Source organism: Bombyx mandarina, chromosome 04, assembly GCF_030267445.1.
Source record: "Bombyx mandarina strain Sakado chromosome 04, ASM3026744v2".
NCBI classification, from domain to species: Eukaryota; Metazoa; Arthropoda; class Insecta; order Lepidoptera; family Bombycidae; genus Bombyx; species Bombyx mandarina.
In genome coordinates this window covers 15,206,284-15,224,090 of record NC_143211.1, presented here as the reverse complement: position 1 = coordinate 15,224,090, position 17,807 = coordinate 15,206,284, and the positions used below count along the sequence as shown (strand labels likewise).

At 38.7% G+C, this 17,807-nt stretch overlaps 5 protein-coding genes across 5 annotated transcripts; 1 reads left to right on the top strand and 4 right to left on the bottom strand.

Annotated features, from left to right (window-relative positions):
* Positions 1-3,948: 3,948 nt before the first annotated feature.
* Positions 3,949-5,247, bottom strand: CPR61 (cuticular protein RR-2 motif 61). Its single transcript, XM_028181251.2, has 2 exons — positions 5,219-5,247; positions 3,949-4,759 (listed from the first exon to the last, which is right to left on the bottom strand). The coding sequence occupies exons 1-2, from the start codon at positions 5,228-5,230 to the stop codon at positions 4,004-4,006; spliced, it is 768 nt and encodes a 255-aa protein (XP_028037052.2). The 5' UTR covers positions 5,231-5,247; the 3' UTR covers positions 3,949-4,003.
* A 1,944-nt stretch (positions 5,248-7,191) lies between these two features.
* CPR62 (cuticular protein RR-2 motif 62) lies at positions 7,192-9,658 on the top strand. Its single transcript, XM_028181246.2, has 2 exons — positions 7,192-7,231; positions 7,729-9,658. The coding sequence occupies exons 1-2, from the start codon at positions 7,220-7,222 to the stop codon at positions 8,863-8,865; spliced, it is 1,149 nt and encodes a 382-aa protein (XP_028037047.2). The 5' UTR covers positions 7,192-7,219; the 3' UTR covers positions 8,866-9,658.
* A 212-nt stretch (positions 9,659-9,870) lies between these two features.
* Positions 9,871-11,056, bottom strand: CPR63 (cuticular protein RR-2 motif 63). The gene is made up of 2 exons (XM_028181224.2): positions 10,907-11,056; positions 9,871-10,483 (listed from the first exon to the last, which is right to left on the bottom strand). Exons 1-2 carry the CDS (start codon positions 10,916-10,918, stop codon positions 9,947-9,949), a joined length of 549 nt encoding a protein of 182 aa, XP_028037025.2. The 5' UTR covers positions 10,919-11,056; the 3' UTR covers positions 9,871-9,946.
* Positions 11,057-14,336: 3,280 nt separating this feature from the next.
* On the bottom strand, positions 14,337-15,394 carry LOC114248111 (larval/pupal rigid cuticle protein 66-like). The gene is made up of 2 exons (XM_028181233.2): positions 15,241-15,394; positions 14,337-14,757 (listed from the first exon to the last, which is right to left on the bottom strand). Exons 1-2 carry the CDS (start codon positions 15,250-15,252, stop codon positions 14,392-14,394), a joined length of 378 nt encoding a protein of 125 aa, XP_028037034.2. The 5' UTR covers positions 15,253-15,394; the 3' UTR covers positions 14,337-14,391.
* A 1,071-nt stretch (positions 15,395-16,465) lies between these two features.
* Positions 16,466-17,588, bottom strand: CPR65 (cuticular protein RR-2 motif 65). The gene is made up of 2 exons (XM_028181238.2): positions 17,458-17,588; positions 16,466-17,154 (listed from the first exon to the last, which is right to left on the bottom strand). The coding sequence occupies exons 1-2, from the start codon at positions 17,467-17,469 to the stop codon at positions 16,711-16,713; spliced, it is 456 nt and encodes a 151-aa protein (XP_028037039.2). The 5' UTR covers positions 17,470-17,588; the 3' UTR covers positions 16,466-16,710.
* Positions 17,589-17,807: the final 219 nt, after the last annotated feature.

The following is a 17,807-nucleotide window of genomic DNA, read 5'->3' as shown; positions in this document are numbered from 1 at the left end:
AAAAAACAATACATGAAAATCAAATCAGAAATTCGACCCAGAAATCATATTTCAGAATTCCATATTAATCAGCATTTAACAATGCGTTTTTTCTTGAACGAATTAGTTTTGCGGCGGTGTGAACAAATATGTGGTTTGTGAGAGTTAACAAAGATCGGTGTTGGAAACATCTCAACGGGACGAATTGATTAAGTTGTACTGTTTCTTACGTAGTAAGTATATTTGAACAATGTAAAACTAGCAACTTTTTTTAATGATTGATGGTCACAGCATATGGATATTCAAGTCTGTCCCGTTTGCTGACGAATAATTTAAGAAATATAAATATTCTACTTTAAACAGTTTATTCACAAAATTAATAGATGTTGTTTCCTTTATCATTTACCAAAAAAAAAACCAAAATGCTTATGTCAGTTTTAAAGGCTCATTAGTCAATTGTTATTTTTTTTTTTTTTATTCTTTTTTTTTTGCCTTTGTAGGCAGACGAGCCCATGGCGGCCACCTGATGGTGAGTGGTTACCGTCGCCCATGGACTTCAGCAATGCCAGGGGCAGACCCAAGCCGCTGCATACCGTTTAATACTCTCCACAAGCCTCGTTTGAAGAAGGACATGTCATAGAAATGTATAATAATTGCATTTTTTTTTCGGTCTGCCTAATAGCTGATACCAATAGGTCATTTCAGCTATGCACGCCTTGTTAGGCCAGCTCAAGGGTCTCTGCCTGAGAGAAATTGCTAAAACTAGCCGTATAAAGAGCAGTACTTCGCTGAATCTACCACGGGATCGAAATAGCGACCTACTGAGACACTGAGAAGATCCGGTGTGAAAATCAGTGGGCTGTGTCTGTAGATTAGGTTGCATATCGAACTTTTCGTCAAGTTCGACGAGAACGATGACCGGTACTTGGAGTGTCTAAAAGCAGTGAGAGTGAATCGGGAGGATCCAACAAACTAGGTTTAAGAATGTAATTCGAGGTGGTCACGATAAGACAGTCATCGTGTCGCATCGCTTTCTCGAAGAAAATTGCTGTAATTTTGTCATTCCTCTGGTGGCTCAGATATTTATACACTAAGACTATTAACACGATAAATGGATAAAACTTAAAAGTGTTATGCATAACTATTTAGCAGTGTGCTGATATCATTAAATATTATTGAGAGTACAGTAGTTTATGCACATAACTGAAGAAGTAGTTTAATTAGCAGTGTGAGATACCACATGAATGTTTTTAAATTGCAATATCTGTATAATACTTAGTGAGTGACAATTTTTTACAGAGCTTTTAGCTATCGGCTTATAAATTCTAAACAGCCGAATTTCTTTTGAGGTAATTAGTTACACTTTAGATATCGCCTGTCTTAATGCAGAAATTTTAACTTATGTAGGTACAGATTGCAAAGAAAGAATCCAAGATATCATTAAAAATATAAAAATATGCATTTGTTTATTAAGCTATACAAAAATACGTTCGACAAGTTCATTTTTTTTTTATTATTGCTTAGTTGGTTGGACGAGCTCACAGCCCACCTGGTGTTAAGTGGTTACTGGAGCCCATAGACATCCACAACGTCAATGCGCCACCCACCTTAAGATATAAGTTGTAAGGTCTCACGTATAGTTACAACGGCTGCCCCACCCTTCAAACCGAAACGCATTACTGCTTCACGGCAGCAATAGGCAGGGTGGTGGTACCTACCCGCACGGACTCACAAGAGGTCCTACCACCAGTAATTATGCAAATTATAATTTTTGCGGGTTTCATTTTTATTACACGATGTTATTCCTTGACCGTGGAAATCAATCGTGAACATTTGTTGAGTACGTATTTCCTTAGAAAAATTGGTACCCGCCTGAGATTCGAACACCGGTGCATCGCTCAACACGAATGCACCGGACGTCTTATCCGTTAGGCCACGACGACTTCATGTAAAAGATCTGTCATATATGTTACGTTACTTTACAAGCACTCTAAATAAATAATAAAGAAAATCATGTAATGTTGCGCCCACGGATCAAGTAACTTCATAGAAAAGGTCAAACATTGCAAAATGATTTCATAGGTTACATACTACCTAAAATTGTCAAATTACCTTAAGCCGGTTTACCGTCGTGATTACTGTTGTAAATCGATAAACGGTCTATTGTCGAAAACCGTGAAGGTATATGTACGTTTTGACTGATTTTTGAAAAACCTTGAATATTTTACTATAAAAATATTTACAAGCTCTATAGTTTGTAAATTACCCATAAAGTTCTATTGTGTATAATAATATGGTTTTTTTCTCTCCTACCTATTCTAGAAACCTCGAGGGGTTATTCTAGATTCACCGAGCTAGTAGGTGAGCTCACGGGGTTCATACCCAGGGTGTTACTAACACTGGTCCTAGCAAGAGTAGTTCTTCGCAGAATCTACCACCGGATCGGAAACGCGAGAAACTCAGTGGGCTGTGTCTATGGGATAATTCACTCGTCTTGCTCTTCGTCGCAAGCGACGGGTTCGACGAGGACGGTAACCGGTTCTTGTGGTTGTATATATAGGATGTTAATTTATATTTGCATAAAGTTTTCCCAAAGAAATGTTTATCTAATTTAGTAAATTTAAACAACCGCATTTTTTATGTCTTTCTAGTGGTTAGGGTTAGTTATGCTTAGGAATACTCATGGCTAGTAACTGTAGCCTTAGAGATAAGATGCTTTGTGACGGTAACATGCCTGGGCTACAAGTTAATGTACAGATACTTAATTTTCTAAGCGATTCTAAATATGCAGTACCTTAGAAATATTCAGTTCAGAAATCTACGACGATTGAATAGCATCTTGAATATTTTTTGCCTTTAAGTTAGCAAACTAGTAAACGCCTCATTTAGTTTTAAGTGGTTCCTGGAGAACATGGGTATCACAATATGAAAACACGCAGAAATTTTAGAAAACTTGGGGAATGAGGTTACCATTTCATATGACCTTATAATTTCGGATTTACAGTACAAGCCAGAACAAAATACACATACACACACACATAGTACTCTCAAATATATTAAGTGTATAATCTATGCATAGTATGATGGTGGTATATACTCAGACAGGCTAATAATAAGCCCTATTAGCTGTAATTTCGCAAATATATAACTTCCGCTGGAGTAGTTTTCAATGTTATATATGTATAGGTATTTGTTATATATATTTTATGATTATAAATAATTTATTCCTAAAATTAAACGCATATTAAACAGTAGATTCTGCGAAATACTGATCATGCTAGGACTAGTGTAAGCAAATTCTTTCAGTTTGAGTCCATGAGCTCACTTATCAGTCTAAGTGTAGCTGGAATAAGAGGCTGGAGCCCTCTAGGCTACCAGTGAATAGGTAGGGCAAAAAAACAGAATAGTACAGTATAGAACTTTAAGTTTTTCTGTCCACTACAATGAAATATTATTATATCGACAATGTGTTCCGCCACTGCTTGATAGGGGAAATAAAGAAATCTTCAATGTAATATTTATGGTTGACATAAGAGGGCGTTGCTCAATCATCAATTTTACTCGTGGTAGGACCTCTTGTGAGTCCGCACGGGTAGGTACCACCGCCCCGCTTATTTCTGCCGTGAAGCAGTAATGCGTTTCAGTTTTAAGGGTGGGGCAGCCGTTGTGACTATACTGAGACCTTAGAACTTATATCTCAAGGTGTGTGGCGCATTTACGTTGTAGATGTCTATGGACTCCAGTAACCACTTAACACCAGGTGGGCTGTGAGCCTGTCCACACATCTAAGCAATAAAATATATATATATATATATATATATATATATATAATATACATAATTTGTTAAAGGAAAGATTTAAGCTATAACAGACAAAAAACAAAGTATGTCCAACAAGTTTTATTGGTTCGACTTAAAAACTGTCGTATTGCAAATAATAAAAAAAAAAGCGTATTTCATATTCAATTATTTTAAATACCGTTTTATTTTACTAGCCATATTCAATATCAGATTAGAAATCACGTTTACCAACCGAGCTTAGAGCCGTATCCCGCGCCTCCTGCATAAACACCAGTTGCGAGGGGATTACCGATAGCTCCGTGAGTAAGTCCAGCATTGGCAGACCATCCAGCTCCGTGAGCGAACCCAGCGTTGGCGTGAGGACTGCCATAGCCCCTGTATCCACCGTGGGCACCGTATCCGCCATAAGCATTGCCGTAGGGTCGCGAATCAGGGCCATTGTGGAGGATGGAGTGAGAGTAGGAAGAGACAGTGGGTGTACCAAAACCCCCGTAGCCTAGAGGATTTGCGAGTCCGTTTCCGTAGCCGCCATACAAAGAACCAATGTGGCCAGGAGAACCAGCATAACCCAAACCATTGGAGAGAGTGTTGTATCCTAAAGTGGCACTAGCACGGGAGCCATGAGCATAAGAAGGGACACCAGCTAAAGGAGAGACGCCTGCTAAAAGAGAGCCATGAGCCAAACTACCAGCAGGACCGATCCCACTGTGGCTAAGAGCACCGCCAAATCCACCCAAAGGTCCAGCAGGTTCCTTGTGCACTACAGCCTTGAATCCAGTTGCGTCATCTGCGGAGTATTCGACGACCCGCTTGGTGCCGTCAGCTTCTAAGAGCGAGTACTTGCCGACCACGTTTCCGCCGACGCGATTTTCATGCTGATCCTTGATGTCACCGGTGTTCGGATCCGAAACGTCGTAAGAGAAACTCGAATAGCCACCGCTGGCTTTAGCGGACGCCACCAACAAGGCGAAAAAGGCGAGCTGTGCAAAACAAAACATACAATTTAGTCTGTGACCTAATGATTAGGTCAATTATTAGACCATTTTTGAGGTTAAATTCGAAATTCATATTTTCTTAGAAAACATTTAAATACGAACACGAATCAGTATTTACTTAGAAAATTTTCTTATAAAATACTAATTTGAGTTCACGAACGAAAAGAAAATTTGTCGTATATAAATTTACATAATCAATGGTGGTAGAGCATATTGTGAACCTGTATAAGATCCAACCAAAATTTTGATTAGCGAACAGTCGACACATACAGACTTCGACATAATGTCACAAGGGTGATGACATTCACATTGCGATGTCCATGGACTGATAATCGTGAACACGCCTGCCCAATTGTAAGAATAAAAATATTGCAATAATTTTTTTAAGTAACAAAATACATTGCTTATAGAATTAGTGCGATTTTTAAGTTCTCATACAAGTACCTTTGAGTACATTGCTGAATTGTTGTCTGTGTGTAGTGATGAATGTTATTAACATAGCTCGCTTTATATACGCGCATCTTCGTATTAATGAGGCGAATACGCAATGTGCTTTATTGCAGGAAGAATATGGTCTAAACGATAGATTCAAGGAAAACCTTAACTTTCGCTTTTAAAATACTTGAAGCTACTTAAATGCGAATTAGGAAACTTTAATCAGTAGTTTTATGTATCTATAAATCAATTGTAACTATGAATTCTTAACATTGATATAGTTTTTTAAATATGAATGCCTATTAAAACTAGTGGTCGCCCCGTTGTCGTAATTTTATCGTAATTCATGATTATAACTTTTCATGATTCAATGACGTATTTTTTAAAATGTATGGCTTTAATTAATTATATTGGTAGTAGTGTACACCGGTAGTATAATTAGAGGCATATGGTACTAAGGTATATATAGGGTATACGCCAAACAAATGTTGCAAATGTTGGTAAGAGAGTACCAGATATGATATTATGTGGGTGGGCTGGATATTTAGGGAGACGAAATGGCAATAGATGGAGTAGGATATTGATAATGGTGGTTGATATTACATCGTAGAAGTGCGAGAAGATCTATGGTACTGTGGGCCGATGGCATAGTTAGGACGATGGTGCAGGCGTGAATGAGAATGGTGGGTTGATGGAACGTTATGGCATAAAAAGGGGCAAGTCTATGCGCAGCAGTGGGTATCAAAGTGCTGGATATTATGGTGATGAGGATATATTATAAAGCACGTTCGTGTGTTTCAGCCTCGAGTTCACAAAAAAGGTGGAGTATGGAAGTAGGAGTAAGTGATGCCTTTTACGAATCAATGAAACTCTAATTATGGATGTTCGAAACCAATCTGTAATGAGCTCTAAATTAATCTGTGAAGACTGGTTACGAATTGACCATAGACCTAAGTTTCATACTTCAGTGGAATTGACACGGATTCGCGACTTGGCATCTGTCACTTCTTCTTGCCTCTCGAACGGAATGGTACCACCTATACACGTGTGACGGTCTTACTTCGGTTTTCCTAGGGTTTTTCATCATCACTTCCTTCTTTACCCATCCTCACCCTAAAGCCTTCTTCTAAGATTCGACGAGGTCATCGGTTCTGATGAGTGATAAGCCAATATTTTGTTAAGAAAGTACACACGGTGCCGCGAATCGCGGCACGTTTTCGACGGGCACCTCGTGCTGGTATTCCGGAGCCCTACGCCGCCACGAGGGGGCTGGGTTCAGATCAAACAATCGACATGCAAAAATATTATTTCTATTCTGTTTTTTCTTATTAGAGAGATAAGCCCAGATCACACCACAACGTCTCTACCCATGAAATAAAGCGGTTCCTGGATTTAAAGACGTGGAAATTGCTGTTTTGGTTTCAAATATACGAATGAAGTATTAACTGCTCTGATACAATGATTATTCTGCTTTTCGGAATGACTGATTGCTTCAGCTTTGAAATGGGCAGGATAGCGTTATGTTCAGGCCATCAGGTAGATTAGTTAACGGTAAAAACTTAAAAGCAAATATTGATTTAAACTCGAATCAAATGATGACTCGTATCAAAGGTTTCCAATAAAATATAATCATCAAATCTTGATGTTTTCAAAGAAATGTTTACTTACCAACGTATAACTTAACTGAACAATGGTTCCATGGTACCATAATAATTGTTAACTTGTCTATGAGAATTTGTATAAAAAAACAAACTTATCTGCACTAGCAGCATCAATGTTACACTCGATCTTCATAATTAAAACTTACAATTAACATAATAGATGCTCATTTCAGATGGTAATTAACCTCTGAAAGCAGATGTTTCGTCAGAACGTTCTGTGTAACGCGTAATTTCCTACTTTGGCCCCCAAAAAGACGATGTGAAGATATCGTGTGAATATAAATATTAGATTAGTGCGGGGTTGATTCAGTTCAGAGCTCAGGTTCGAAACGGATACAAGTAAAACATCATGGCAGTTAAGGTACTTAAATTCGCATTTTTATTGATGTTGTCGAGGAGTGGCGGTAAGACCTCTTGAGTCCGCACCACCCTGCTTATTTCTGCCGTGAAGCAGTAATGCGTTTCGGCTTGAAGGGCGGGGCAGCCGTTGTAACTATACCTGAGACCTTAGAACTTATGTCTCAAGGAGGGTGGCGCATTTATGTTGTAGATGTCTATGGGCTCCAGTAACCACTTAACACCAGGTGGGCTGTGAGCTCGTCCACCCATCTAAGCAATAAAAAAATATAAAAAAGAGTTCAGGATCCACTACAGTGGTCACTGGAATTTATTGGAATATTAGGTCACTGTTGTATCTAGAAACGCAATAATAGAAGCAGGACTTCTAAAGGCTCACGAAACAGCACGAAAAAAATTGCTCGATTCGTAACATCGTTAAACAATAAATTAGATTTTTTATTAAATTTTAAATTAGATTTTTAAATTAGATTAATAAGTTAATGTTTGTTAAATTTGTAGTTCCTCGTATTCGCCTTGCTGGTGGCAACAGTGAGAGCCAGCGGTGGGTACTCGAGCTTCTCATATGGAGTGTCGGACCCGAACACCGGAGACGTCAAGGATCAACAGGAAAACCGTGTCGGCGGAAACGTGGTCGGCAAATACTCGCTCCTCGAAGCTGACGGGACCAAGCGCGTCGTCGAATATTCCGCGGACGACGCTACTGGCTTTAAGGCCATAGTACACAAGGAACCCGCTGGACCTCTCGGAAACACAGCACTTAGTGCTCCTCTATCTCATGCTGCTGCATTAGCTAGCGCTGGACCACTGTCCCATGCTCCATTAGCCGCTGCTTCTCCACTAGTTCATGGTTCTCCGTTAGCTGGTGTCAATCCGCTGGCTCACGCTGCACCTCTTGCAGCGGGACATTTGAGTCATGCAAACCAAGCGGCTGCAGCACATGCCGCGGCCGATCATGCTGCTAAAGTAGCTCATGCAAATAAAATAGCACATGCTCATGGTGCCGCATCGGTCCCATTAGCTCCAGTACCTTCCTTGACACCGGTTAATCCTTTGGCGTCAGTTAACCCAATAAGCCACGCTGGTCACCACGCTGCAGCCGGTTCCCTTGTTCATGGTGCTTCCGTTGCGCCTTTTGGTGCCGTCGGTCCTTTTGGAGCTGCCGGTCCTCTCGGTCACGGTGCCTTCCCGGGCTCCTTAGGCTTCGGCCACGGTGGTGCAGTAGGTAACCTCGGTGGTTTCCCCAACGGTCTCAACTATGGACATGGTGCTCCCTCTGTTTCATCTTACTCACATACCATCTTGCACAACGGACCTGGTGCTTATCCTAATGGGGGTGCTTATCCTAGTGGGGGTGCTTATCCTAATGGGGGTGCTTATCCATATGGCGGTGCCTATGGCAGACACGGTGCGTATGGTCAAGGTGGATTCGGTGGACCAGCTGGATATGGTGCATACGGCGCCCCTAATTTTGGTGGACCTTTAGCTCATGGAGCTGGTTGGGCGCCTAATGCAGCATTGGCTAACGGTGCAGGATGGGCTCCTAACAGTGCTCTCCCACACGGTGCTCTAGCCAACCCTTTGGCTGCCGGAGTATACAGCCGTGGATTAGGCTATAACCCGAGACTCGGCTGGTGATTAATTAAAGTCTGAACTGCAAGGTCTGATACTGTTACGAAATAAAAATATTTTTAAAAATAAATTGCTTTTTATACGTCACTGCTGATTCCCTCTCACTACTATTTAATATTCCGGGAGAGCCGACAGATAATTTTATATCGAATCATACATATTTATAAATAGACTAAGAATATTCACCTCAATTAGTAAATTTACTAGAATATGCATACTGACACGCTGTTTAAGCTTCAATCGTGTTGTTTCTTGTGTTTCAACATTCCGGCCGTTTTAGATGTTATCAATGAAGACATTAAACAAAGGTGCAGTTAATTTTGAGATCATTGAATTATGAAACGGTGCGGTGTTTCCAAACGCTTGTGAATATTGTTTGTGACCTCGTGGGATCTGGATTAGCAGTCAGTCTTTGTTACGACTCATTAAATTGCGTTGCAAAGGTCAACGATTTTTGTAAATTTATGAGAAGTTAAAAAAATTGCTAAAGAATCGTGCACTGTTTTAACATGTTTATGTCTTACATTCGTCAGCTATGTTAGCATCTTTGGCAATAATGTAAACGCCACCGCCCTTAAAACACGTGGTTCCGAACTCAATTATGTACTTGTAATAGCAGTTATCATTTTAGTGAGTATTATATATAGTTTACTGTCTTGGCACATCTTATTCGTTATTAATATTATATGTAGTATAATTAATGCAGTAGTGGTAAACCTATAAAATTGGATTTGTATAGAGCTTAAAAAGGCAGATTTAGGAATGTTAATAAGGTTAATTTTATAATTTTATTAGTTCTTTTTTTGTGTATTGTAAAGGTACATTACAAAAGGTAAAGGTACAAGGCCAAGGGGCCATTGTAAATGTTGAGATCGGCATTGTAAATTTTTTATTATAAAATAGAGTATAATACTAAAATTAAAAAAATTATTGTTGTACTTTATGTATGCAACAAAGTATGTTAAATTAATGGTGTAATGAGTACCCATTAAATTGACTAAAACACAATAATAATTTATTTACATTTCTTTATTAAATCACAGCATTTATCGTCAGACATAACATTCACTACCATTTCAATAATTATCTAGTAGAGTTTGGAGTAGCCAAGATGTCCACCGTATAGACCGTGCGCTCCATAGGCCACACCGTGAGCGAGGGGGGCGGAGTATGCGAGGGGACCGGCGTGGGCGAGAGGGGTAGCGATGGCTCCGTGAGCGTAGCCCAAAGGAGCGCCGTAGGCCAACGAAGCTCCGTGACCGTAGCCCAAGTGAGCGCCATGAGCAACAACGGCTGAGTGGGCTACAGGAGCGACTACAGCGGAATGAGCCAAGGGCGCGACGACCGCAGAGTGGGCCAGAACGGGAGTGTGTACAAGAGCGGGGTCCTTGCGCACGACGGCGTTGAATCCAGAGTGAGCATCAGCAGCGTAGTCGACAGTGCGCTTAGTACCGTCAGATTCCAAGAGAGAGTACTGTCCTACTACGCTGTCACCGACGCGGGTCTCGTGCTGGCTCTTGACGTCGCCGGTGTGAGGGTCTGACACGCCGTAGGAGAAGCTGGTGTAGTCGCCATGAATCGCGCTAGCGTGAGCGGCCGCGACCAAGAAAGCAACAACGACGAACTGTTGAAGAAATAATACATTAACTACATTTCCAATCAAAAGATCAAGATATATCTAAATTGATCAAAAAAAAATATTTAACACTTTTCATGGCATTATAATAGAAAATGAGAATATTTTTTGGAATAGATACTAGTCGCTCCAAATTACAAAGTTTTTGAAAAAAATTTATTTTAATCCAGAACAAACGTAATCTAGAACAACTTTAAATGCAAAACGACTTGTTTCAAATCTTAATATAGAAAAAGAAAGCGCCATAATTAAAATTCACAATTATAATAAATAAAATAAAACAAAAGTCTACATTCGAATATTTGAACTTTCAGGTTTAACATTAATTCACAATAATAATCTCTCACGCACGCCACTGCCGGAGAAAGCTCGATTTAAATTTCCGTAAACTGTAACATAAATGTGATTTACCTTAGCTGCCATTTTGAATAGGTACGGTTTTGCTGCACAGTGGACTGTGAATGATTAATCCTGGTTTTTATTTGTCTTTTTATAGTCGGTCCTGCGCACTCGTTCCGAGCTAATAATAGGAAGTAAAAGATATGTACCACTCTAGGTCACCGCGTCGAGGGTTTAACCGAACAAATTTGTCAGTCGACGAATAACTATGCGGAACAAAGGAGTTTAATTGCAGTTAAATTATTGTTCTCTACTCAACTTTCGGTCTTTTTTTAATTTGCTTAATTGGGTGGACGAGCTCACAGCCCACATGGTGTTAAGTGGTTACTGGAGCCCATAGACATCTACAACGTAAATGCGCCACCCACATTGAGATATAAGTTCTAAGGTCTCATTATAGGTACAACGGCTGCCCCACCTTTCAAACCGAAACGCATTACTGCTTCACGGCAGAAATAGGCAGGGTAGTGGTACCTACCCACGCGGACTCCCAAAAGGTCCTACCACCAGCAAAGGTGGTAACTGTTCTTAATTCGGAAATCGGAATTTGGAAATTGGAATTTGGAATCAAGTGGAAACTGTTCGTAATTTAATTGCTGTATTTAATTCAGCGTTCAAGGGAAACTTTATTGCTAAAGATAGGTAGGCAAGCTCATCAGGGTTTATTTGGTTTTCAATGCTGATCATGGAAGCTGATAAATACATACATACATCCATACTATAGCTGCATGTATGATAGAACGTAAACATTACCACCCACGAAAGTTTAGTCTGAATTTTACTGCAGAGTGGCTGTCCCATTTGTCATAGCCGTATAGACAGGACTTCGGTCTATTTGTCTGGATACAATACACTCTGTGCAGCTCTGGACGCCTGTGGGCTTATAGATAGATAGTCAGTCAAGGTATAGTATTTTACATTTGTTCACTACCAGAAAACCTAAAGAGGTCCGTTATTTGGTAAATTTTTTGGGCTCACAAAATAACCATCTCACCGACTAGACTAAGACGAAACGGAAAATTATCTGATGTCAAACTGATCGAAAATCGATTCTTTCATTTATTTATTTTTTGTAATTTCTTATAAGGTACTTATTTCACTAATGTGTCGATAGGTGTATCGAAATTGCCATTGCCGATGAAATTGGCTTATTATCTGTGTCTTCGAAAACCCATATAAAAACTTTATACATTATTGAAAAAATGTCACATCACATTATTGAAAAAATGTCACATTGGATTGATCGATTTTTGTTCCGAACCTCCTTATTTACCACTGGAGCTAAATCTCCCGCAAGGTTTGCCACAGCTACCGGCAGTGCGATCCCCAATCTAATTTCTGTAATCTACGCCGAGTCATTAGAACACCTTGATGAAAGCCTGACATCGGACTTTTTCAGTACACGCTTGTCATCTGACTAAAAAGCTATCTGTTCTACGAGTAATACATATTTTATGTAAACTATTATTTTAGATTGGGATTTTATATATGCTGTTTGTCACCTTAGCTTCCCTGCGTATCTGGTCACTTTAAGGAATCAGATAAGGCCCATTATCATAATTCATGGCAACGGTTTCAGTTAGTTGCAATTAATAACTTTACCAAATAATGTTTATCAGTTAACGAGTACTGTTTCATAATGACTACAAAATATAACGAGAATTTTTGTATAAAAATACATTAAACATGAATATGCTTGTACTGTGATTATCTAATCTTGATTAAAATTGAACTAATGACTCTTTTACACATATTTTATTGCAAGAGCAACCCAAAAATACTCAGCGTTTGTTTGGCAATAGCGGCTCTGTTGGTTATTTTTTATCGCCAAAGATGAGCTGAGGATTTCCTGCGATACATCAACCGGTTGCTTGGGTTCAAAGTCTCCAATGTGAATGGCGCTACCCTTCTTGAGAAATCAGTTCAAAATCTTAATTGTATTGCGACAATATTTTTCTAGATACATACAAAAATTTTCGAAGATATCGACTTAGTTAAATAGAAGTCAGATATCAGTTAAAAAAGCGAATATTCTTATAAATATTTTAAAGAAAACTTCTCATTAATTTTGAACTACAAAATTACTTTTACACATGAATTCACTATAAGCCATCATGAAAGGTAGGATGTCTTTAAATAAACGGTCTCGGTTACAAATCCGTAAATAACGATATACTTTTCTAAATCTTGATGATTGATGTCATTTATGTTTTGTTGAAATTGTCTTTTCATTTTTGGCTTTATGTGTCATTGCACACAGTTATTAATTTTGTCAAAAGTACTGCTTTCTACTACTAGTGAGTATTCACCGTCACCCATAAGCCTACTGAGTTTCTCGCCGGATCTTCTCAGTGGGTCGCGTTTCCGATCCGGTGGTAGATTCTGCGAAGCACTGCTCTTGTTAGGGCCAGTGTTAGCAACACTCCCGGTTTGAGTCCCATGAGCTCACCTAAATGTTAGGGTGAAGCTGAAATAGCCTTTCAAGGCTATCAGCATAGGTAGGGGAAAAAAAATCGCCCATATACATCGGCCAAGTCAGGAATACATCCTAGCCACTGCACACTTGAGCTAGTAGTAAAAGCTGCTTAGCTTATATAAAAGGAATAAAGTATAAAGAAAATTTCGGTAGTACCTTTCGTTTCCGTTGATCATCAAATCGTTATAAAAGTAATAATTTACAATGCCCATATTTTAAGGCCACAAAAATCACAGCTAAAAGCTATGTAAATAAATATCCTATGAGATTTTTTTATTTATTGCTTAGATGGATGGACGAGCTCACAGCCCACCTGGTGTTAAGTGGTTACTGGAGCCCATAGACATCTACAACGTAAATGCGCCACCCACCTCGAGATATAAGTTCTAAGGTCTCAGTATAGTTACAACGGCTACCCCACCCTTCGATCCGAAACGCATTACTGCTTCACGGCGGAAATAGGCGGGGTGGTGGTACCTACCCGTGCGGACTCCCAAGAGGTCCTACCACCAGTGAATCATAATATTGAATCATAATATTTAAAAATGTTGGCATTTGTCAAATATTGGTCTATCATACCGTTGTGTTATAGGTAGTATAATTTTTTTAGTCTTAATTAAAGCTTCTAATGACTTAATAGTAAAATTGTTTTTTTTTATTTTTTTTTTATTGCTTAGATGGGTGGACGAGCTCACAGCCCACCTGGTGTTAAGTGGTTACTGGAGCACATAGACATCCACAACGTAAATGCGCCACCCACCTTGAGATACAAGTTCTAAGGTTCATGTTTTACAAATTGAAATTGAGAGAACATAAAAATAAGGGTCGGAATGTAATTTTAATATTTGTAATAAAAAAAACATAATTGCAACAAAAACACAAAAGATAATATTTAGATAGCAATTCAATGAAAAACATTATTTCAAGTATGTGTTTAATATTGTATTAAAAATAAAAGTAGGAATGCATAGACAATGTGAACCATCAAAATATTTATTTACAAGCTCAAACGCGTTCTGTTTCAGTAAAGGATTCCTTTATAGTTGTAAGGGAAGTAGCCGTTGTATGGGAGAGCACCGAATTTAGCATAGTAAGGAAGTCCATAGGGTGTGGCGTAGGCGTAAGGGGTGGAGATGAGAGGAGCAGCGGCGAGCAAGGCGGGGTCCTTCCTGACCACAGCGTTGAAGCCTTCGGCTCCGGCGGCGTAGTCGACCGTCCTGCGAGTACCGTCAGACTCCAGCAGCGAGTACTGACCCTTCACGTTGTCTCCCAGTCGGCTCTCCACCTGGTTCTTGAAGTCGCCCGTGTAAGGATCCGCGACGCTGTATGCGAAGTCGGAGTAATCACCGGCGCTAGCGACGGCCACCAGGGCGAGGATGATGAAACACTGTGAAAATACGCCTTATTAAAATATTTGCCTAATTTTTATTAAGTGGTTTAAAGTGTGATTTAAATAGGATATAAGGTCGTGTGTGGACTGTAATTCGAGTTTCGTCGGAGAGCTGAGTTCATCAACAGCAACGTTTTTGGTTTTAATTTTGGCTACAAAATTCGGATTAGGTCTTACGTACTGACGTGACCGACTTTATATCCCAACACTAGGTGGCATAAAAAGCTTTGGGTTATAGTTGAAAGAACCTCAAACTTGTTACCGCTTGCTTCAAATCAAATCAAAAAATTTTTTTTACGACGTGTACTTCTTACGACGTGTTAATTTTTTCAAAGAAAAATCTGCCAATTACAAAATCCAAATTAAATTCGACAAATTCAACAAAAATTTCCATGTCAAAATTTTTTTGGTGATGAAACGACAAAGTCTGCTGAATTCTTAAATTATGATACATTTAAAACATAATTTATTAAAATTTACCTTGGCAACCATTTTGTCTAGATTTTCAGTTGTGACTTTGTCTGGATATCCAAGGGGTATGATATTGCTAACGCAATGAAGCCCACTTTATATATAAAACGCAAACATTCCAGATCTACTTTTAAAAGACTTTTTACAAGATATTAAGGAAGCTACTAAAGATCAAGATCGCTTGAGGACGATGCACTCAATAAAGCTCTCGTTATATTATGGTTATTTATGAACTCGTTTGACTTGTACTGAGCTTCATGTGTTATTATCAATGCAATTGTCACTTATGTTTGCTTTATCGGTGCGATGATTACATATTCGTGCCCAAAAAAATGACAGAATTTTAGTGGTATGAGGCTAGAGGCTACAAGGCATCACCCCATGTATCTTCCCGTAGCGTAAAAGGCAACCGAGGAATTAATCAGAGATTAGGTTGTAGCCTTTTCTAAGAATTATATCGGTGTACTGCGATTGCCAATTAGCGCTTACTGGATACAATACATTTAAGGCATCTTGTCTCATGGTATCTGATGTCTATGGGTTTTGGTTGTCACTTGACTTCAGGCGGTCCGTGAATTCCTTCACCTATCTCCGTAATAAAATAAGAATGGTTTGAGTCATAGATTTTAGCTAAAAATATGGTTTAATAAGACTGTTTTTTCGCAAAAAACAAAAAATCACGTCATAACAAATTACTAAGTAGTCTGATTTAGATGTAAGGTATAAAATCACGGACAAATTTTACCTCATTCTAATATCCGATATTCGCCGAATCAAATATTATGATCATGGTTGGGATCGTCTTTTTGAATGGAACACATCATTTCCGTATAGAAATGGAATTCGATTCAATGAAAACATAGACAGTTTTGGGCCAATAATCAAATGGGTTTTCTTCAAGGTTGAAATTATTTTCGAACTTAGAAGCAGAATAAGCAAATCTAGTAGTGATGGTATAAATAAAATTTATTTCATATTAAAATATCGTTAGAATTGTAACATTGAATTGTAATTGTAGTGAAATAATATTGATATTTGCAGTATCTGCGTTTGGATTGCGATCATTAAGGCAGCCATTAATAACAAAATAACCTTCCTCGCATTTTGTTCCTACTTCTAATGCGAACACTAATTCATTTCCATTCGAATCTATTGTGCGTCTAGCTCAAGAAACATGGCCCGATGAATAGATTCAATTGGAAACTAATTTGTTTTGTTTAATTAAACAACAAACAATTTGCTTCAAGTTTATTTAATTGAAAAAATATATAAACACATACATACATATTTCAAATATGGTACGATAGAAATGAGTTACGCCACAAAAACCAATTTCCTTTTTAATAAGTGCGTGGCTGCAAGGTCAGCCGGACCGGTGCTCAATTACGTATTATATCGTTCACTTACTGACTACATAGAAATATAAATGCAAACTAGACTTAACATTGATCGTTTAGCAAACCCGAGTAAAATGGATAATTAAGCCCACAGATTGTGTCCATGACTTGAAACGGTCTGAACATACGATGTCCTAGATACTGCTACTGGGATTGGAGCAGAGGTTGGGGTTGCATGTTGGTAGACTTGATTCAGTTGAGGATCCGAAGCAGGATAGCCAACATTGGTATGTTGGGATACAGGTAGGCCTTGGCTGTTGACATTAGCTTGGAAACCAGCGTGGTCATCGGCTCTGTAATCCACAGTTCTCCTGATTCCGTCCGGTTGAAGCAAAGAGTACTGGCCCAATACAGTGTCACCTCGTCTGCTTTCGTGCTGACTCTTGATATCCCCGGTATAGCCGTCGTTGACGTCATACGCGAAGTTGTAATTCGGATTGTCATATTGAACCTGCGGTATCAGCGGCTGTTGCTGGTGCAATACCATGCAAGTTGCTGATAAGATCAGTCCAGAGAAAAAGGTAATCTACAAAAGAAGGGATTATTCAGTTTCTAAATAACTTAAAATTATGGAGTTAAGGATATTTATTATGTATGAAACATTCTGAACAGATATTTCGTGGATGGTTTTTTTTTGCAGCCTTGGAATACAATTGAGATTTCGATCTCAATATTTCGATTTGAATAACGGGATTCACTTTGTGATGTTCATTAGCTTTGGTAGCTATATAATTCTGTTTCTGTTTATCCAAAGTCACCAAAAATAAAAGAGATTGTTAAAAAAGACAGCGATTTTGCTTTGACGTACAAATATATAATGAAAACTCACCTTTTGCATCATTTTGATTAGAAGAGATGTTTATATCGAGGAAACCGTCTGTTGTTTGATTTTAAAACAAATCGACCACTATTTATATGCGATGAAAATGAAAATTGATCCCGAAATCGCAATGGTATTGGATTTCTATGCCAATCAGAGCGTTAGGTCTAGACTTACAGATTTAAAATAGATTTAATAATATGTACCTTAAGTGTTGAAAATTAAGGTACATTAATATACTGTGGTAAAATATAGTAGATTTAAAAAAAGTCCTTTCTAGAACCGTTTATACCAAAAAGAGATCGTCAATGCACTCCTCAGAATTTATTATTGACACAATGACTGACTTATCTTCCAAA